Source organism: Rhyacophila brunnea, unplaced genomic scaffold (assembly GCF_057557595.1).
Source record: "Rhyacophila brunnea isolate RB1 unplaced genomic scaffold, BYU_Rbru_1.0 scaffold_12, whole genome shotgun sequence".
In the NCBI taxonomy this organism is placed as follows: domain Eukaryota; kingdom Metazoa; phylum Arthropoda; class Insecta; order Trichoptera; family Rhyacophilidae; genus Rhyacophila; species Rhyacophila brunnea.
The window spans coordinates 36,937,379-36,960,627 of NW_028232774.1; the positions used below are offsets into that span (position 1 = coordinate 36,937,379).

The window sequence follows — 23,249 nt, forward strand, 5'->3', positions numbered from 1 at the left end:
AGTGAAGTGTGATACGGCGAACTGTATACGTAGAAGTTTCCGAACACGCCATAATACATCTTTCTAGTCGACGAGTTGTTGAATTGTTTCTATTGGATAGGTCCCTAAACTCCATCTTGTGCGACACAATATTTGAAGTATGCTATTTCCAAAAACTGATAAATTCTATAATATAATAAATATTTAGTCTACATCTAATTTCACATAATATATTGTAATGATTTATAACTTCCAAAACCATAAGAAGCATTCGAAAGCAATGTTTAAAAACTATAGTAACCTATAATCCAAAAAAATGCCAATTTGAACAATCTTATTTTGATTATAATATGTATTGCAATTAATTAAAATGGACAAAATATTCTGATTTGAAAATAAAATGAGGCATGTGCGAATCAATGTCATATACACCTTTTCTTCTCTGAATGAGATTCCGTTGTATAGGTTTCCAATTCTGTTAAAGAACATTACAATTTTATTCTGGTAGCGTTAAAACCAATCATTTAAACTTGAAAGGAAAAACATTGTTCATGACAAATTTGAACTATTGTGGTCATATCTGTGTTTGGAAATAGATACTTCATTTCATAAGAATGATTATAGTACCTTCTTGACAGTAAGGCATATCCCCAGTCCAATTTCCATAAGAACACTGTAACAGATCTGGCCCTCTGAGGGCAAAGCCGTCTTTGCAATGGAACCTTGCTCGCATCCCGTGCTCCGTTTTGGGAGCCACCACCATCCCGTTCCGGGGAGGTTTCGGCAACCTTCTGCATCTGGAATTATAAACAATTTACTTATTAAATTTGTTAAAATTGAAAGTTATAAATGGAACGAAAGATATTGATGAAAACTTTCTTCACGTGTGTGCAAATTCATTAGATAAACAACGATCTTTGTATTATCCATTTTTTTAGCTTTCTTAGACAGACACCTACTGAGGATTGGAGTATTTCCAATAAACCTACTTTCAAACGGCGATGGTTTAGGTACGTAGATGTCTGAGGCAGTGACAAGCTTGGAGGTCCCCATATCATTTTTAAACTATGATTTTGGTACTTTCTAACGAAGCGAACGCATCGTCTGCCATATGAAAATCCGCTATTGATGTCAACAGTCATAATGATCGCATTGATTCCTTCATTTGCCGCCCTTTATAATATGCTGCCTCTAAGCAATGCATGGCTTGCCTACCCCCACAGGACGTCACTGCTTATTATAGCCATATAATATTTACTCTTATATTAATTTTCTATGGACACCAGTAGAGAAGGGAGGTAGGCTGTTAAGATCCACCATAAATAATAGTGCACATTAAATTTTGTTAGTCATACTAACTAACTACATACTAAACTAACCAACATCATCTGTAAATAGCAGTCTTATTTCAATGAAAACAAATATGTATGACTGACAAAGTTTAGTGTGTACTATTTATGGTAGATCTTACCATCCTACCACCACCCTTCGCCACTGACGGACACTAGTCCTACCAACCAAATAAAGTTACCTGTCATTATTCTCACAGACTGATCAGTACAAGCCATTTTACAATTCATCTGCATACTCCTCACATCTTTATCAATCCTAACTCTTTGGGTGGAACACTGCAGTTATAAAAATGTGTTCAATATATTGTTATTTTGTATTCACTTACCTGGCCGGCTGACATTTTGGTATCTGAGTCCATGTCCCATTATTGCAAGTTATCAAAGGGTTGTTCGAGAGGAACTCGTAGTTTTTTTCACACTCCACGATCAACGCCTGTCCTGTAAAAGATAAAGTAACATTAAAAACAAATGTTATATAGATTACTCAGTTTTGAGTTATTACAATTTCTTCTGCTATCCTTTCAATCCATCAGAACCAATCCCAATGCATTAAATTAATTAAAATAAATAATTGAGCCCTTCTTAGGAAAAGTATTTTACATATTATTTACTATTTATGATGGTATATCTATATCCATTGTTGAGATTAAATAATGATGTTGGCCAATATGTAGAGCAATGTATGGCACTTCATTTGAACAGATTTACCGAAAACTAGCATTATTGCGATAATACTCCTTTAAAAAAAAAGTGCTCAATATTAACAAAAAGACATTGAAAAAAACTTTGTACATACTGTATATTATACAAACGATAAAGATATGGAAGTGAATCTGAAAAAGCTTTACTATGATGGTTTCATTTGAAGCAACTTCCTACTGTTACACCCATGATTATTGGGCCTCTCCCAATAGTCTAAATTACGTAATTGTTAGGTGTAACCATGTCACCTGACCTCTAGTCAACAATGGGCGTATGTACGTCCAAAATTCCTTGATTAACTGTCAAAATGTTCAACATGTACTTAGCATGTAAGAATTGTATCTAATTATAATAATAGTATGTCAGGGAAGAATGTGATTGTGCCGAATAAAAGAGACGAAAGCCAAAGGAATTTAATAATAAGAATAATAAGGAGTATGTAAGGGAAGGATGGCAACACTGCTCGATATAAAAAAGTCAGTCTAGGGTCGCCATTTAAAGAGGGAACAATGGCCCTCACGACTCGGAGAGTAAAACAAATACAAATCGAGCATGGATGTGAAAAATGGTGAAAGGCCATAGATTAAAAGTTGTGAATTTTGGACGTACGTACGCCCATTGTTGACTAGGAGGTCAGGTGACATGGTTACACCTAATAATTACGTAATTTAGACTATCGGGAGAGGCCCAATAATCATGGGTGTAACACTACCTTATATCTGTCAAAAACCGCTAGCATTCCAACACAATTTTAAATTCACATGAACTGTCAATTCTACAAATTAATCAATCTGCAGATATTGTCAAGGACTTGAATTTGTTGTGAATGGATGGTATTGTTTTCGAATACAAAATAATTCTGACTTGTACGAGAACCAAACGATCGACATTATAATACAAATGACGTATATATTAATGCGACAAGACAGATTATTGTTAATTACCGTAGAACCTCGATATAACGGACTGTGAGGGGGTGTCCATTAAAGCCGAAAGTCCGTTATATAAAACACAAACAAAATCCTGTTTATTCATATTCGGATGATATATCCAGACACACCCATTGTGGAGTGACGTTAATGTTTGATATCGACGTGCTTGCTTTCGATAATCCTGTTTAGAAAAAATAATCAAGTCATGTTTGCACTTTTCAAGTCTGCTGTTTTTTTATAATCAACTCTCTAAAATTATGAAAATGGGTGTAATATAGTTGAATTTCGTTATCTGACGAATGTTACTAAATTATCATGTGCAGAACATTGTTTACATGTGGTAATTGGAGATTGAGCGGATATTTTCTCCGCTATATCCAAAGTCCATTATATCGGGGTTCTACTGTATTATTTATAGATAGGCATCCAAATAGGGACAGGGAATGATTGTTATTAATTTATAATATTTAGATGAACGATAACAAAAAATTGGAAACAACAGAATGTCATACAAACATATATATAATATATATATATTTTTTCGAGCATTTCCGATTCTAATAGGATCATATGGGCCTCCACAGAGTAGAGGTATGTATTAACAGATTTTGTTTTTTACGAGAAATGGATGTCAGTCATTTGCTCAAGCTATTAGGTCCATACCCTGACACACACACAAATTGAAAAACAATATGTGTACTTGCCAGACCTAGGATTCGAACCTGGGACCCACGGCGTTATAGTCCAACGCTTAAGCCGTGCGGCCACCGTGGTTACATATAAACATAACAAAACATACTGATATTTCACACGTGGCATCTTACGTGGGCGAAGTCAATGCGAATGCGACGCGACTTAGTGCGGCACGAAAATATCGAACAGTCAACACCACCTGTAGTGGCCTACGTGCAGATAATACCCGGCAAGCGAGGTGAAGCGGTAGGGGGCTTCAGCGATGCGATCAAACGGTTTGATATTTTTCCGCGAAGTAGATGGTGTAGGCCATGGTAACAATTTTATAATAAACATAGGAGGTAATTATTTACATACATCTAAATATTTCTAGGTGTTACCATGGTAATAAACAAATTGTATAAATGTGCGATGGTGACAGCTGGTGACTCAGCTACACGTAGGACAACGATGCCACTTCGCATCGTTTTGGATCGTATCGCTTCAAACCGCATCGCGATCGCGTTTGCATCGACTTCGCCCACGTAAGACGCCCAGTCAATGAGATGATGTAAAGAATATTAATTTTTCAATGGCTACCGATTCAACTACAATAAAAACGTTGTGATATCAATATTTAATATGAGACCAAAACCCCAAAATCAGGCAAAACCTAATTATTTATATTAAATTGAGTAGATATCTGTAACTAACCATGTTGTCCCATAGTGGACGCGCCGATAATTTGCGTAGCCGGCGATGGGGAAGTCTCATTCGATTCTTGCGTCAAATTACTAGGCACCAGGATGACCTTTCCTTGATTCACATGCGGCACTACGCATGGTGCTAGAGATAAAACACACTGTTATTTATCACACTCTCGTAACACATTTTCAGGGTAATATTTTGGCAATTGTTAAATGTCAAGTTTGTATTAGCCATAAAATTATGTTCCATTGATACATTATAAGATTATTTTTTGTGACATTTTAGAAAGGTCACAACATGATATTTCAAGCATTTTATCATAAACTCACTCCATTGTTAATATCAAGCAATAAAATACTTTTTATAGAAAACGCTTAAAACACAATTCAACTTACTTTGCACACCTTTCTCTACTATACAATATGCTGTCTTCTAAATATATTTTGACTTTCATTGCCCGGGACAATACGTGCTAAACTGTGGCTAAAATATACATTACATATACATTCTCTTCCTTGTCTTCTCTGGTAGTCAATCTTCACCTATATGATTAACTGATGTAGTAAGTTATTTTATTACTCAATTTATGCTTTCAATTAGAGCCTGTCCACAAGGCGCGAGTCCCATCGCGATTTACGCTCGAAAACCAGAAATATCTTCCGTCCAGAAACGGCATAGTTTGCGCGTTTCAAACAATTAAGGTGACGTAATTCAGTTTCGAATCGACATCAAAAAATAAACGCGAGTGTAGAAAAAAGCACAACAACTCAATTGTGTTAGTCGGTTTCTATGAGATTTTGTATTTCGCGATTACTTCCAATACCTATTCTCGGCATGTTACAATCTCGCATACAAAAAGTCTCGCATTCGAGCGCCAAGAGGTCGTAATTCATTTTTTAATGGCTGTAAACGCAGCGATTGTCCATAGTCTGGCGTTTGAAGGCGTTTGTTGCGCGAGAGTCGTTACGTGCGAGCACTTGTGGACAGCTGAATTGGGTCACATGTACCTGGATAACGCGCAACTTGTAACTCGTGAGCAAAAACGCGTTGTGGACAGGCTCTTAAGTATGCTTACGGTAGTCTAAAATACAGAAAAGAACTATATTTGGTTACATACTTTTTCCGACATGTTATACGCACTGAAAATTCGAATTTTGCCATTCATTGTATGTGGTGTCGATCTATGTGTAGAAATCGAGCACATTTGTTTTTTTTTTTCGAAGGTGCAAAACTAACCTGCCGATTGGGCATGAATAATTGACATATATTATTCCACCTGCATGGTGTCTAACATCTGACTGTCTGTCGAACTGTCTGACATCTAACAAACGAAATTATCTTAACCCAATGTTTACGGGCTCTTTTAATTAATTTTGTAATTAACGTGTTAATTTGCATTTGAAAAGCAATTAGCAAAAACACAATTTTGTGTGGCCCGTAAGCATTGGGTTAACCTACACTATAAACTACACACAAACACAAAATGAAAAATAAATATTTACTCGTACCGTGGCATTTTGGTAGAGGATACGTCCAAGTCCCATCAAGCTGACAGACTGTGCTAGAATTTCCCTCCATCCTCATTCCATCGTGGCACCGAAATATTATGGACGCTCCCAGACCTGTCCCCGCTTCAATATTCTCCAGCCAACCATTATACAGACGACCAGGATGACCACAGTTGATCTCTGTAATGATATCATAGATGGCCTTCATATTAAGAGAACTCTACCAAATTGGTAAGTATTCTAAGTATTGGTTATTATCGTGGATTGGGTTGCGGGGAGGGGGGTGCCGGTTACCAGCTCTCCTTGTCTGTTACAGCAGTGTGGGGGGAGATGCGCGAGCTATTCTGGGACGAGGCTCTTTTGTTTGAGTCGCACTATAGCGCTATTTAGTTTCACTTACGTAACTTGAACTAAAATTATGCGAAGGTGATACAAATAGTATATTTTCTGATAAAAATGTTACTAAAACCCCTACCGCCCACCGTGGAAGCTGGAACGCCCACTAGTGGGCGGTAGGGACCAGCTTGACCACTCCTGCTTTAGGTCCATGAAATATGATAGTTTTCCATCTATCCAATCAATTATGTCTGACGTAGGATAAGGCAGTAATATTTTCCAGTCTGCGAAACACTGATCTAACATACTTTGGCATAGAAGAAATGAAATATAAAAACCTTTGCAGACGGGCTGCTGTCCAGACCATTTCTTATCTGCACCGCACCTCCTGGTATTGTCGCCGACAAGTCGGTAGCCGTACTTGCATTCGTAACTGACGATAGAATTATACGCGCATGAAGTGTAGACCACCCGCCCGTGCCGAGGACCATCCGGGGGCGGGCATTGCACCGCCGTTACAACTGCAAACAATTTTTCTCTTTATTATCAATCATTACAAAAAAAGAAAACATTTTTATATAAATAATACGATTGTATCAATAGTATTGAAAACATTATTAAAACATATTATTAAGTCAATTCCTGTTGCTTGTATATGGTGAAAATAGGCATATAAAAAATTTTGTGTACAGCCTCCGTTATCCTTTAGCAAACAATCAAATTTCAAGCTTATAAGAGGTATTCAGTATATTTTCAAATAAATTGACATTTTTTTCTTCGGTGACGATTCTTAAACCAAGCTTTGGCCTTGCCTCCTTCACAGGTTTTCGCTAGTCGAGTCACTCTACTCCACACCTTGTCTCCAGTCTTTATTGCTCAGAATTTTTACAGCATCATTTCCATAGCTTCCCCTCTAGTCTCATTTCCTTTAGCATATTTCATTGTAATAACTTCATTTACTATTACTATTTTTTTTAAATCTAGTTTATTATGTAATTATGTATAATAATGTTGTTACTAATTGTCAATTCTTTATTCCATTGCATCAACGATATAATGATATACAAATGAGATACAAATTATGCAGTTCATTTCCACATAAACCAAAAATTAACAAAATCCCTATTAGTCGTGTTTACTATTAACATGAAATTTAGACTCATGAGTGTCAATTATTAGTCTAATAAGTACACTATAGATATTCACTCGATCCTCTTTTTGCACGGTTTCGAAATAACACGGTTTAAAAAAGCTAAAAAGAATAAAAATAGGTATGTATGTACATATTTATCAAAAAATTGCGTTGCAATGGACCGCATGCCACTGTTGTCATACATACATACGTATATACATGGTGCCATTAGTCAGTCACTTCGGTTTCGATACGAGAGGACACGCCGCGTGCTTCGGCGTCAGCCAACGAAAAACAGCAGTAAAAGGGCACGTTTATTGTCAAGGAGCGACACTGAATAAATATATTTCTCTATGCTAAATTTAATTTAAATTGAAAACTATGTATTTTTTATGTATACATATTTTTATGTATAAATAATAAATAAATTCGATTTATTTTTGAGTTCAAGATTTTCGTATTTTGAGTTGATTTTAAGTAATGGAACTTATCTACCATTTTTGTATGGGTACCTTATCCTTTTTTACACGGTTTTGTTTTGCACGGTAGTCTTTGGAACATATCCCCCGTGCAAAAAGAGGATTGGGTGTACCATCATAAATCGTCTAACTAAGCGTGTTATAGTACAAAAAGTTTTGAAGGCTATATAAAATGTTAGCATGTGGCGACCTCACACAGCGGACAACTTATACCGGTGGATCTATAACATTATTGTCAACAAACAATAATTTTTTTGTCATTTGAATGTTTTTTATCTTTTTACTGTTTTACAACGAAGGGTAAAAGAGATAAGGCACATTGTAAGTCAATTAAAATTAAATGAATAATTGACTAGAATTCATTTGGTGTTGACTGCAGACTAAATATTTTGTAGTATTTTAAATCAGAAAACTTTTCTGTGTATTATACATGTTTTTGACAGGAAAGAGAATGTAATAAATAAATAAATAAAAAGTAAATGTAACAAAAAAGGGTACACAAGAAAACTAATGTTTAAATTTTCAAATTGTCAATTTATTTAACGATGATAACTGAGAGAAGATTTCTGAACTATGTTATTATTTTATAAACATTTTTTAAGAAACATTTTAACATTGGAAATATTACAAGGATATAATAAAGTGTTTAATAGTTACTTCAAATACACACTGCATGAGTGTTAGTTTTAACATTAGTTTTATAAATCAATTTATGAATAATTTGAAAGTTAATACAATTTATGACATATTATTCAATCCAAACATTTTGTGTACCTACTCATTTATACATTATAAATAAAAATTATTAATAGGTACATCCTTCGTTATTTGAATTTAATCAAAATGCAACATTAATATTTATTGGATTAGGTAGTGGTTTAATTAACCATTGAATGAGATGAAAGCTATTATCTATGATTCATTGCTTCATTGAAACACGACAATTATTATTAAAATTTGTATTTTTATAGTAGTTTTAATGACCATGCAGAAAAATATTAGATACTTTGTTAGGGCATTCATTATCTAAAAAGGTAATCTGCCAAACAGAATAAACACTGCCAGCTCAGTCGGAGAAAGAATGAAAATGAAAATGGTATCTACTGACATCTATGAAGAAGTACAACCACTCTACAAAGCATGAAACCTAATAAATTGTGAAATAATATTTTATCTATGTGACGCCTCGGTGAATATCAAATTATTGACAAAATTAAAGATATATATATATATATATAAATTGTCACCTTACTATTAAGACCTCGTAAATGTAAAAATGAAGTTTGTTCGACAAAATTTAAATAAAAAAGCATTTTAAATCATTTTTTAGTTATGCCCATAAAGTATTGATTGAATTTTATTATCTTTAAAATAAGTCCAATATTAGGGAAAAATGAAGTTTGTTCGACAAAATTTAAACAAAAAAACCTTTTAAATCATATCAAAACCTCGGTTCTTTAGACTAGTATGCTGTTCATCTATTGACAAATTTTAAAAACTCGTAAGTCTCATGGAATTAAAACCTCGTATTTCACAGCCAGTGTTAGCAGATTCATCGATTAGAGAGGTGTTTAAAATATCGTTTTTAATACGTTTATTCCTTCTCCTCAACATTCTTCTCAAACAGACTTACGAGGTTTTAATAGTAAGGTGACGAAATATTGCATCAATTTTGCTTAGTAATTAACTTTTATTTTCAATAAATAATAATTGTCAAAGTTAAAAAGGATAATAATATCTGATATTTCTCACAAACAAACTATGTAGGTAGATACTCAAAGTACTCAAAACGAAGGAAACATCTTTAAGTGGTGTACAAGCAAATCACCATTAAATCACTACATCGTCGTCACCAAATTGTAACATTGCATAATATTATATAGAGCAAAATGTGTTATACACATAACGATAATCATCACATCACTGTATAGGTTTCATGTGTGACACCGCACTAATACATACTAAGATAATATGTTTTTTATTAATCACATGCAATTTTTCTAAACTTTTAAAAGTCAACAAGAAGTTAGTTAGTTACCTACGCGAAAAATTTAACAACATTATAATTTTATTTATCCGTCGCACTTATAGACAACATTCAATTTTGGACATAAACATGTCAGATATTAAAAAAGTTATAATTTAGTAATTCTTTGAATGATTTATCAAAAATCAAATATTTTGCATTACACATTCAATGTGTGACTACCTCACGGTACTAATCCTTGCCATACCTACAATAAAACATGACACTATTAAGCCAAAAAAATAAATAATGACCATAAACAATAAGATTAATCAGGAAAGCGGTGAATGAGAAGCAAAATAAAAATAATTCAAGAGCATGAAAGCGAGTGTTGGGTGCATCGCGCAATCAACCATCGTTGCAGGAAGTTATTGTGACTTATCCAATCAATACGTTGACCGGTGTAATTAAATTATAAAAATTTTGACCAACTGCCAAGGCCTATTTGATCAAAATGGCAGTTCATTTAGATTACACATTAAATAATGACCTTATCAAAAACTATGATCAGAATAAGTTATTTAAAAAAATGTATTGTGACAAATTTGGTGACTTCAGTGACCAAACTTGAAATTATTGTTACATATTGATGAATAATTTTATTATAAGAAGTGTGCCATATCCAAATGGTGAGATTTTTTTTTGTGCACTGTGGTATTAAAGTTTCTATAATACTGGTGCAAAATTTCAAAGTGCTTTTCAGAATGACAGGTAGTAGAGAAGATAGGTAATATATTATTATGTTTTTTTTTTTTTTTTTATTATTTTGTTAAACTTATTTCAGCGATTGGGTTGGGCCGTCCATTTTCAAGTCATGATATTTTTGGTTCGGTTAGGACTCATCTCTCATGCTCCTCCATTGGAAATGCAGCGTTAAAACACAAAATATTGCATTAAAATTTACGCAACGATAACAAACAGCATGATTTTGGGAAATAAACACACAATGCCATGGTTTTAAGAAAATGCGTATCATAAAGATGGATAATAAAATGGATCGTATTAAGGTGCACTTTTGCACCTTGATTGAAATAAAAAAATGAGGAAAAACTCTTTATATCAATTGCGACTATAGGTTTTTCAATGTAGAAAATATTTTTTTGACTTTTTTATAATAAACATTATTTTTCTTAAAACCACGACCAAAGCCACAAAAATATTTAGGTAGAAAAATATATGAGAAATGAGAAACAATTATTTTACATCAACAGCAATGGGAATCGTAAGATTTCAGTTAATGTAGGTTACAAGAAGAAATTTAAAAAAATATTGTTAATAGGTAGAATTCCACCAATGACAATGCAAATATTTTTTAATTTTAAATTAAAATTTTTAAGAAAGAATTAAAATTAATAAGTACCTATATATCATTTTCTATATAGGTACATATAATATGTTTTCTATAAGGCTTCTAGTTTTAAGAGATGTTACGCTCAATATAATAATTATTATTAAACCTAAGCACCTACGAATTTTTATGAATGCACAAATTCTGGTGGAATTATTAAATATTTAAAAGTATTTGATACTCAATTCCACCCTGTTAAACAGGGATGGATCATAATAAGCGATATAATAAAATTTTGATTTATAATTTTTTTTTAAATGGTTATCAATTTATTTCCTAGCCAGGCCGTCATTTGAACACATATAGTAATAGAAGTTGAAATCCTAGAATGTAGGTATCGTGGTAGAATGGGGTGGAATTGAAGTGGTGCACTTACGAACACATGTGGGGAGCTCGGTGGGCGCCCAGGCGCCGTCGGGTTGGCAGAACCTCTCGGCGCGGCCGACCAGCTCGAAGCCGGCGCTGCAGTGGAGGGCGGCTCGGCATCCGAAGGTGTTACACTCGGCCGTCACCCAGCCGTGGGGCAGTTCACCAGGAGGTCCGCAAGATCGCGCTGTCAACAAGAGGCAAATATGTTAAAAGTACCAACCGATATTCATAATTTACCTGTAACTCCAATAAGACACAATGTGTCTTATTCATATTCTATATTGTTTTTCATGGAAAATCAATAATACCATTCATTACCTAGTTGTAAAAATGGACTTGAATACGTATATCATTACCTTAAAAATGTACAAAATATATAAGTTTCTTGGGGCTTTAAATACAATAGAAAATTAAATCTCTCATCTTAATGAACAGAAAATAAAGTAAAGTACCTACTGCAATATTATGACAAAACTGTTTCTCAAAAATATCATTTTCGCATTCCTTTTTAATTTGACAAGCCCCTTAGGCCCCCCGTACGCACTGCACTGTCAACCAGCCGCTGGCAACCAGGTTGACAGCAATCTCGAAGCATACGAAATGAAACCAGCATTTAAGCACGCGATGGCGGCAACCAGCCAGGGTTTCATGTTGCTGGCAACCATGGTTGCAGGAGACCAGTTGATAGTGCGTAAAACGTCTTAGTGTATCGCTCAGTGTTACCTGCCTTATGCACCTCGAGACGCAATGTCCAAATTTAGAATCTTGGAGTTGACATGAACCTAATCCATTGCTTAGCGACGGCAAATTACAGAGGGAACAATATTATTAAAAAGAGCTTGAAACCAGTCTTTGAATGATCATAACTTTTAAAAATTAATTTCGTGGAAATGGTGATAAAAAAAATCTTTGGAGTTCTCTGTTTAGAGGTGCGAAAATATCACAGGTAATTGATATTACAATTTAGGATTTAAAAATCATGAGACGGTAATTTGAATCGTATTTACTGTTAACATAAGCTAATAATAAGCCTATTATAAAAATTAAAACAACGTAGAAAGGGATTCCTTACGCTCGCATGTGATATCAGGCCCGTACCACGACGCCTGACCCTCGATGGCAAGACACTTGGCCCTGGGGAAGCCGTTGGTGACATAGCCCGTGTGACAGTGATACTGGATCGTCGCGTCCAAGTCGAAGGTCGCTTGTTCTGGCAAAGCGGAGTGACGTGCATGTTCTATGTGCGGTGGAGTCAGGCAGTAAACTATATTAGACACAAAAAAAACATATTTTCAATATTTATAACATTCAATATTGAAAAAAAGCCTTAACAATAAAAATGGACACTCAATCTAATGACTAATTTAGCTGCAAGTCGTTTTGTGTTACAAATTTATTTGTAGTAAAACTCACACCGTTCACAGATTATCAATGTGAACGAGTTATACACTAACTCAGGGGTAGTCAATCTGGTCCCTACTGCCCACTAGTGGGCGGTAGGGTTTTAAAAACATTTTCATTGTGTTTTCAAAAAAGACTTCGTGCTTCTATGTATGCAAAGTATAAATAAAAAGATAGATTTAACTACAGTAGGTTGTTTTATAAAGATTTATTCTGTCAAACTTAGCGAAAATCTGACATAAAGTATTTGGTAAGTAATTATTATTATAATATGCTTTAACTTGCTGTAACTCTGCTTTATAAATTATATATATTAAAGTTACATCCTTACTTTATAAATGACCATTACTGTGAAACCGGTGGACGGTTAGAAAATTTTACTACTAACAGAGATACAAAAGTGGGCGGTAGGTATAAAAAAGTTTACGACCCCTGATATAGGCTTTCTAGAGTTCCTCAACTTTTTTACACTTGTGTTACTTCCCTACTTTATAAATCACCATTACTGTGGAACCGGTGGGCGGTAGGTATAAAAAGGTTGACTACCCCTGCACTAACTTGTCCTTTTTTAAAACATCCACAATTCAATAAAAATATTTTATAGTTAGCACTATTTAACGTTTGGTTGTTTTTAGATTAGGTAATTAATGCTTTAAGTAAAGATGACAATTAAAATTCCCGTCACCAATACTATCTTCTTCTTCCTCTTCTCGTATGGCGGCAGAGTAGCGGATGAAAACAGGAACACGTACAGAGAGGAAACCACAGACAAAGAATATATACGCACAATGTCCCACGATACGATTATTACTGAATTAGCATTGTCAATAAAAAAAAATATTTAAATTTTATAACAACCATTTTACCTTGCGATAATCCTACAGAATACAAATTATATGAAAAACCATACCTGTAGGTACCTATTAAATTTGCAAGAATACATTACATCATCTAACTGAGTTAACATTTTATAGTTAGGGCTCGTCCGTAAATGACATCAAACAATTGTCAGTATTTTTGACTTCCCCCTTCCCTGACTAAATTGCGTCTCAATTTTGAACCCCCTCTCATTAATAAAAAAACAAATACGTTAAAAAAAGTTCGATTTCAGTAAGTATTCTCTCACTGAGAAAATTGTTTGTATTTTGTTTACTGTGTGAAGTCACATTGTTTACAAAATACCCCCGCCCCAAATCCTTTTGTCACAAATCATCACGTTATATCAAACCCACTCTCTTGGTTAGGGTGTGATGTCATATATGGACGAACCCTTAGACAAACTATAAAATAATTAGGAATGGAGAGAACTTGTATATATAGCAGTGGCAAAGGGTGGAGGTAGGCTGATAAGATCCGCCATAAATAGTTCACACTAAACTTTGTCAGTCATACGTATTTGTTTTCATTGAAATAATACTACAATTATTTACAGATGGTGTTGGTTAGTTTTTAAAATTCAATTAAACCCTGCGAAAACCAAGCCATAATAGATAATAGTGAAAAAATACTCATCTATCTAGAAAATATCTAAAATTATTGTAACGTGTGTAACATGTATTCCTAACTCAACTAAAACAAATAAGTATAAATGAAAATGTGTGTACAATTTTGTACGATCGCCCAAAGTATATTAAAACTATTATGGTTTGGTTTAGGCAGGATTTAATTGATTTTTAAAAACTAGCCAGCAGTCTTGGTTCAATTAAAATAAATGCTTATGACTAACAAAGTTTAATGTGCACTATGTATGTCAGATCTTAACAGCCTACCTCCACCCTTCGCCATTAATGTATAGGCATACTGATACTGCAATCACTCTAGCAATATTCATTTCGCCAAAACAGTAATTTGCGGAACTATAGTGTTCCTTATAGATATACAGACATATTACACATTTGTCTTCATGATTGTCTAGAAGCGCCACACGGTATGAGCATTTACAGAATGTTCACAGTAGTTATACCTAGTATAATATCGTCTCTGTTCTGGCAGAACACACTAACTGGAGAATACTAGTTTTGAGTAATTTGACTTTGAAGTTGTTAAAATGTTTGAAATGGTCTATCATGTGAGTTTATTAAGTAATCGTAAAAAGGATGACTTTAAAATAAAGACTGTGTATGTATTAAGAAGGTTTCCAGACGGTAAAATTTGAAATAAGGAACATTTTGGTATAACTAACTCAATATGTATTTTTTTCGAATTAGTCACTTCTGCCAGAACAGTGACGATATATACCTACACAATCGAATATAGTACTTTATAATACGTATATCTGGACCCGAGAGTATGAATGTCATAATTAAAAAAATGGAAATAGGTACCCTTTTCAGTCTCGTTAAAAACCGAAATTATCTCGTTTAATACACTTTCGCTATTATGTTATATTCGTACCTTGTAGAGATTAACAAAGCATGTAAGTGTAAGCAGTGGCGCACCCAGGATTTAATATTGGGGGGGGGGGGCCCAAGGAGGAAAATGTAAATTAGTCCTATGGGCTCTTTTTCTTCTTCACAGCCTAATTTCTCGTTTATCGGTCTTTTGTCTATTGCACTCAGTGTACCTACACCATGGTCCCCACATCCTGAAGCGGGCCTTCATGCTAGGATAGTTGTGGGCCCCCTACCTACCGCTAAGATTAAAGGCAGTGTGAAACACTACATTAACGTATTTCAAATTGTATTTTAGTTCAAATTAAGGGTATTTATACAGTGAATTATTGGCGATTTTTAATACATCTACTTTAATAATGGAGCTGTCGAGTATTGACGCATAATAATCAAAAAATATATTGCACAATTATATAAGTAATTAAAATGTTCATGGCCATGAAGTATAATAGCGCCGCAGGCGACTTTTTTTACTATTAAAGCTAATTTATTATGTGTGTTTATCTCACTTATCTGGCCAAACCGACACGCCGGGCCCCCCACAGCCTGGGCCCCCAGACTAGAGCCCTGTCAGCCCTCCCCAGTCATGACCTACACCACTCCAGAATTCGGGTGGACACCGAGAATTTTTTGACAGTTCCATTAGGGATTGGGTTTCTAAAAAAACCTGACATTAGTGTTTCGAAATTTTTCTAAAAATTGTGCTGGAGAATTATTGCAAATCATTTTTTTGCCGTGTTTTTATTTGTCTAAGCCCAAAGGTATAGTTTATTGGCTTTCAATTTCAATGTTTAAAATCATTCTGATAATTTTCATTTTTGGGGAGTGCCAGGGCCCCTTGCCCCCCCCCCCCCCCCCCCTAGGTGCGCCACTGAGTGTAAGTAAACGAATTGCAAACGAAAACAGTGAAGGGACTTACGAAGCTCAGGCAACGCGCAGACGACAATCACTAGACGAAGCGACAAGTCGCAGATCAGTAAAGTTGTTTCTTTTGGGGATGGTTTGGACATTGGAATTTGATACGGGAGTGCCGCACGCGTGTATCTATACGGATAACGGGTGGTGCATCAGACCACGAGCAGCGTACTTCACATTTCACGTAGCACGATCGCCCATTCCTATGCATCCTGCACATGCATTATCAGCCAAAATTCGCGTGCTGGTACCCCGCACCAAATTCGAAAGAAGAAAAGACTTTAATGCGTTTAATAACAAAAAACCGATGTCCACATATGGTCGAAATCTAATACATCATACGTCCATATTATGCTAAAATCTATAACTTCTTAAATGCCACAATATCACACAAAAAAATGTATGAAAACCTAGCGATTTAGAGAAACCAATTATTATTTTGAGTACTATAAATTATTAATTGCCGATTGCCAATAGTAACGCAATTTAGAAAGTGGTTCAGAGAGTATTGTAATAACCATCAGTTTAAAATTGTCGCAATTAGATAAGATACCTATAGCATAGTGGTCAGTGCGTGTGGGCGCGATTCCCGAGAGACGCAGGTCCGAATCCTGCTGGGTGTCGTATTTTTTTCAAAAAAGATTTTTTTCTATTGGTTATTTATATTCAAATTATATATGTTTTATATAAATAGAAGATGTTGACAATCCGATTTTATTGTTCATGGATGTATTGCAAATAGGGGTTAATCAGCTGATTAAAATATGTATTTTTATATGTATTGTTCTAGTTTGAAAATAAAATACAATAGAAAAAACGTTAAAACTGTTTAGTTACACCTGAGGCACAAAAACGTAATTTCCCACTAATATTGAATTGTGGACATATCGGTTTTTGTTATTGGATGTCGCCTGTGACTTATCGGAACGCATAGTGATTATCGAAATTCCTATCACTATTTTCGTTTGCTATTTCGTTTACTAGGCTGTCAATACTATTACAAGCTTTGTTATCGTCTAATGGCAGAATCCCACGAAATATGTACTTGACAAATATTTTCCTGTTGGTTGTCGGTCAATGTTGCCGCGGAGTCAAAGAACGACGAATAATTCCATGACTTGATCAGAAATATTTCCCAAATACACCAGTTGCCGGAAGTCTACGAATACACAACTATTATTGGTACATTTTGTTAAGTACACCTGTCGAGGGATTTTTCACCATGTTTATAGATATACCACCATAAATTTTCAGGTGTTCGAATTTAGAACTAAGCTCATCCCAATATAAAAAGTATTGAATGATATGTCAAATGTTAGCATGTGGCGGCCTCACTCAGCGGACAATTTATACTGGTGGATCTTTAGTAGCTGCCTTCCGTGCGCGGCCTTACTCTCTCGGATCCAGATATATCTATGCACCCATTTGGGTGAGCAATAACCACCTTAAAATGTAAATAAACAAACCGATGAACTCACTGTTCTGCTTGCAGGCTGGCGGCTGCCCTGCCCACTGCCCGTCCGCCTGGCAGTTGCGGCTCTGAAGGCCCACCACGTGGTAACCATGTGGACATGAGTACACGGCCCTGGAATTATACATGGCTAATCTTGGAGGAATGACAGATTTTGGCGTTAGTTGGAGACTTTGTACTGGCCATGGTTCATATAATACCAAACTATTTTCTTTCAAATTGAAACCATGACCAAGTTGCCCGAATTCTTCTGTCTCATAAAGGGAGACTCTGAATTCATACTGATTAGAGTAATTTGGATTATGAGATGTTGAAAAAACCTTATTATATAGGGTTACATGTAAATTGTACGTAAAACATTTCACCATGGCACAGTTCGCCGTGAGCTTTCTTATCGGAAAGATATGACTGTATACTATACGGTCTTTAATTTATTAGATTCAATATGAACATTAATTCAATTTTCATAGCTGATTTTGACAAAATTCATGAATTCAAGAATGAAAACCAAACCTTCCTGTAAACTGTAAAGTGTAAACCGACAAGAACCGTATTTTATTTAGACTCGATTTTTATGTCAGTACTATACGACCCAAAGAGGTTGGACGTTCTTAAATATACGGTGAAGTGTCATACAGCGAACTGCATACGTTTCCGGACACGATTATAATTGAAGAGATAAATTGAAACAAAAAGGACTACTGGTCCATTGATTAAATTAGGTACAAGTGACTTGGCATTTCAGATTAATTTGCAGAGAACTTCACACTAGTGAAAAAACAATCCATCACGATGAGTAGATAAGCATTCAATAATACTACACTTTGGCAATATTACTTAGTTAAAAAATCCTGTAAAATATGACGTGTAAGACCGATTAACTACTCTCGAGTAACAATGAACATAAATCATGGCCGCCATTGCCTGAGCAAGAAAATACGAATGACAACTAGGGATTTCAATACCGGTATTTCAAAATCGGTATTCCAGTATTTATTAATACCGGTTTTAAAAATCCAAAATACTGGAATTTTCGGTATTAAGAAAGCACACTCGTTAACGTTTTTGAAAATGAATTTAATGTTATTTTTCTATTACTTTGTACTGTTTTGCATTTAAAATTGAGTGGTAATATAAGTTATGTGCTGCTAAAATGCAAATATATTGACTAAATCCAGGTGAAATAACAATAAAACATAATATTATTTCGAAATAGAAAACATCCGTGACAAAATGTTCAATCATATTGTACAAGAGTTCAATTTAAAAAGCTTTTCCTGCAGCCAGACTTATTTGCACCAGTCTCGATAAACCAGCCTTTTGGAGGGCTTTAGTTAAAATTACCAATATATTTAAATTATTTGTAAAAATCACCAGTTCTACAATATTATGATCAATACATATTTTAATGTCAACTTAATAAATGTAGGTATGTAGGTTTTTGCTACACCTACAATAATGTTTTAAAGAGATTTTAATAGCTATACATATGTACTGAAAAATAATTCTTCTTTTTATATATTATAACGAATATTCAAGAATAAATACCGAAAAACCGGTATTGATATTTTCATTCGGTATAGCAATCCCTAATGGCAACTGAGCGATCTTAATATTTGTGGAATTTACCAATTCAACCATGCTTCATGCACTTCAAAAATAATGTCATAACAGAATTAACATATAATAAGACTCCTTCTATGTATAGTCATAATGCTTTGTTAAATACAAAATTTTTGGCGACACCGCATTTCATGACTTAATAGCCTCCTCGATTAGTACGTATGCAGCCGTGGCGAAGGGTGGTGGTAGGCTGTTAAGATCCGCCATAAACGGTGCATACTATACTTTGTCAGCATACGTATTTGTTGTCATTGAAATAATACTACAATTTACAAATGGTGTGGGTTAGTTTTTCAAATTCTGTTAAACCCTGCAAAACCCAATCCATAATAGATAATCGTCAAAAAATACTCGTCTATCTATAAAATATCTAAAATTATACAATTAAATCATACATAACTTTGAATATTTTATAGATAGAATAATATTTTTATCTATTATAGTTTGGTTTAGGCATGGCTTAATGAATTTAAAAAAATGAACCAACAATACCTATGTGTAATATGTATTCTTAATCCAACTAAAACAAATTAGTATTATTGAAAATGTGTGGAGGGTTTAATTGATTTTTAAAAACTAACCAATACCATCTGTAAATTGTAGTCTTAGTTCAATAAAAACAAATACGTATGACTATCAAAGTTTAATGTGCACTTTTTTTATGGCGGATCTTAACACCCTAACTCCACCCTTCGCTACTGGTATGCAGCCATACGAAACTGTTCCGGGTTACAGATCATAGAGCAAAGATCGCTTTCATGGTGGTCGACCTTCGACAAGAGATGGAACGAGAAGAAGATGAATAAACTCCACTCTACCATCGATCTTTCATTTATTTTAAATATGTGTATCTCTAACAACTACCAACCATTCCTCGTAAGATAAACTTCATTCTGTGAGTGTGGAAGTTTACCATACTCCGCTAAACATTGGTTGTCAGTTCTATAAAATGCTAAAGAAATGCTGAAACCCAAACAAATTATAAATATGATAGAGTCCTCAAACTATATTATAGTCACGATTTCACTGGAGCCATCCCTAAAAACGTAACACATCCAAAAACATAACTAAAATTTCAACGTAGGTGTTAAAAATATTTTAATTATGCCTGATTTTATTAATTTTAGTTTTTTTGCGGGTTTGGCTCGAGGCTCAGGTGTTATCGAGGTGTTACCATAATTTATTCTAAAATACAATTAACACTTACTTGTCGCCAAACAGTCGTCCAGAGACGGTGACGTCTCCAAGCTCTGGTTTGTCTAGCTCTGGACATTCTCGATCTACAAAAAAGGAAAAAAAATGGATGAAATTTAGCCATTACTAGCACTGTTTAAGGCTGCGCGCACACGGCAAAGCGAAGTTTCGGATTCATCCGCCAAACGACGTTTGCGTTTTGTTTGCGAGCCGATTGCGTTTTAAATGCGTGTCAAATGCGTCAATATTTAGACGATGCTGTCCAAGAGAAAACACGGTTTTCAAGGGGATTCATAAACGCCTTTTTTTGAAACTGCACCCTGCTGCGAGAGTATTTATCTTTCATTACAGTGGCGTACAAGGGTAAATAAATCAATATAAAATCAGTACATAATATTGCATTATACGAGTACCTACATTTATTTTCCCACTATTGCTTCTTTTGGAGCTGGACTGTTTTATATCGAAAGCGTTTTGAAAATTACCTATTGTTGAGCCTATTATATACCATCATCATCAATACTATCGACCGAGGGTACTTGATGGAGTTTGAATTTAAATTCTAATTGATTTAAGTTTTGTACTATTATTATTTATTAATACAATAAAAAAAGATTATAAGTTAATACACGAAGAAAGGGTAAAAACCTTATTACCTAGATACCTACTAAGTAAAGGATTAAGTACAAAAACATAATATTTTGAATAATTTGAATATTTGCAGTATTCTAAAAACCTGTTGTAAATACTATTAATACATTCGGTAGGTAAGCAGTTTTACAAAATATAATAAAAAGTTGTGACACAGCACAGCTATGAGAAGAAGTATTTCACGAGAAGAAAGGCTCGCCATGTCTATACGGTAAACTAAACTATTATTATTTATTTTGTAGTATGTACTTATTTAATTAATTTTTTTATTAGTTGACACTGTCATCTTCTATAGATACACTAAAATGGAAACGGGTACTAATAATAATATATTGAAGTGAGAATAATGAATACCCACCTACTACTATTGATAGGTATGTGCTTGTGTACTTGTATCGGTACAAGTATATTTATATTAATTATTGTTTTTTTGTTATAATATATTATTTGCGATTAATTGACAATAAAATTTTGATAATTTATCTATTTAGCCGCTATAGTACCATATTATTCAATTACATATTCAAAAAAAGTTGGTAGTTATGAATTCAAAACACCTTTCATAAAAAATAGATTGAAATATTAGTAGGTACACTAACACGAAATTAACTGATATAGTCTCATTACAATAGCTATCTTTTTAATATGTAGCTATTGAATTCTAAGCAATAATATTCTATTGGAAATATGAACAGATTTTAAGGGGAGATATTTCAAATGTTTATGAATAATATGTTTTAAATGTTTATTTAATAAAAGATACAATAGGTATAATAATATATTACATTGTTCTAACAAATTATATACAAAAAACCTATAAAATATTTTAATTAAATTATATCTGTTTTCCCCATTGCATTAACGCCACTGTGAAATTCTTGATGACACTAATTAAGAAAGAAGGAAGATTTTTTTAATTTTTTCGGACTAAAGTAATAAATTATGTCATACAATATGTGCCTTATTGTCTTCGGCAAACTTGTAGCTATTATGGATATTAGTACTTTTTGTTTTCACCGTTAGTGTTATTATGTAAGAATTTATTTATTGCACTATCCGAAGAATTAAAAAAAACCTTTTTTTTGTCGCCAGTGGCGAACTAAGATAAATAAAATATAAAAATATAATATGTAAACATTACCTACATAATTATTAAGTATTTCTTTTTTACCATTTTACCTATATTTATTTTTTCCACTATTGCTTGATTTGGAATAGAATTCTGTTATATTATATCGAAAGCGTTTTTTAATTTGATGATATTTTCATAGTGTAGAAATTATTTTTAATGACTTTCATGCGGATTTTTGTTAGCTATACGCAAATGCAGACATAGTCTAAATAAGCATTAATCATTCAAGTGAATCTTTCTGGTTGCAAACAATTCATCATGACTTCGACAACAATAACAATACAGAACATGATAGAACAGAACAGCCAGGTTTTCTCCAGGTGTTCTGTTTTGTCATGTTCTGTTTTGTCACTGTCCTGTTTTGTCATGGAACCGACTGAGATTTAACATTCTTCATATTATTATATAATATGACAATGTGCTAGATGCAGATTGCGTAGGCTTAAACCTTTACATTATACCCAAGTTTTTAATGGAAAATACCCACTCATCCGGTCATGAGTTTGTCATTGGTAAATAAAATTTATTAGGCCTTTCTGAACATAATTATGTGGTTAATCAGTAATATTTCTTAATACGCGCCCCCATAAATTTCAGCTTTCAAAAGTTCGGTCCTGGCCTAAATTGGAAGATTTAAAAGAACATGTGGTAGGTAGTATATTCATGGCACGTATTGTATGACATAATTAATTACTCCATTGCTTCAGTGGCGTTCATGCAATGTAGAGCAACAGATATAATTTAATTAAAATATTTTATAGATTTTTCTGTAGCGGGTGAATAGATAAATTATCTAAATTTTGTTATCAATTAATCGCAAATAATATATTATAACACGAAAACAATAATTAATATAAATATACATGTACCTACACAAGTACACAGGAACATACCTATCGATAGTAGTAGGAAGGTATTCATTATTCTCA

At 33.9% G+C, this 23,249-nt stretch overlaps 1 protein-coding gene across 1 annotated transcript in view; it reads right to left on the reverse strand.

Moving 5' to 3' along the window:
• Hasp (Hig-anchoring scaffold protein) overlaps positions 1-23,249 on the reverse strand; it is a 93,482-nt gene that overhangs the window by 30,442 nt on the left and 39,791 nt on the right. Inside the window, exons 4-12 of the mRNA XM_085961247.1 lie at positions 20,551-20,623; positions 17,728-17,834; positions 12,616-12,807; positions 11,551-11,727; positions 6,528-6,710; positions 5,854-6,033; positions 4,352-4,483; positions 1,658-1,769; positions 607-776 (exon numbers count right to left, since the gene is read on the reverse strand). Coding sequence (XP_085817373.1) covers positions 607-776; positions 1,658-1,769; positions 4,352-4,483; positions 5,854-6,033; positions 6,528-6,710; positions 11,551-11,727; positions 12,616-12,807; positions 17,728-17,834; positions 20,551-20,623 — 1,326 coding nt within the window. The remainder of the gene's footprint in view (positions 1-606; positions 777-1,657; positions 1,770-4,351; positions 4,484-5,853; positions 6,034-6,527; positions 6,711-11,550; positions 11,728-12,615; positions 12,808-17,727; positions 17,835-20,550; positions 20,624-23,249) is intronic.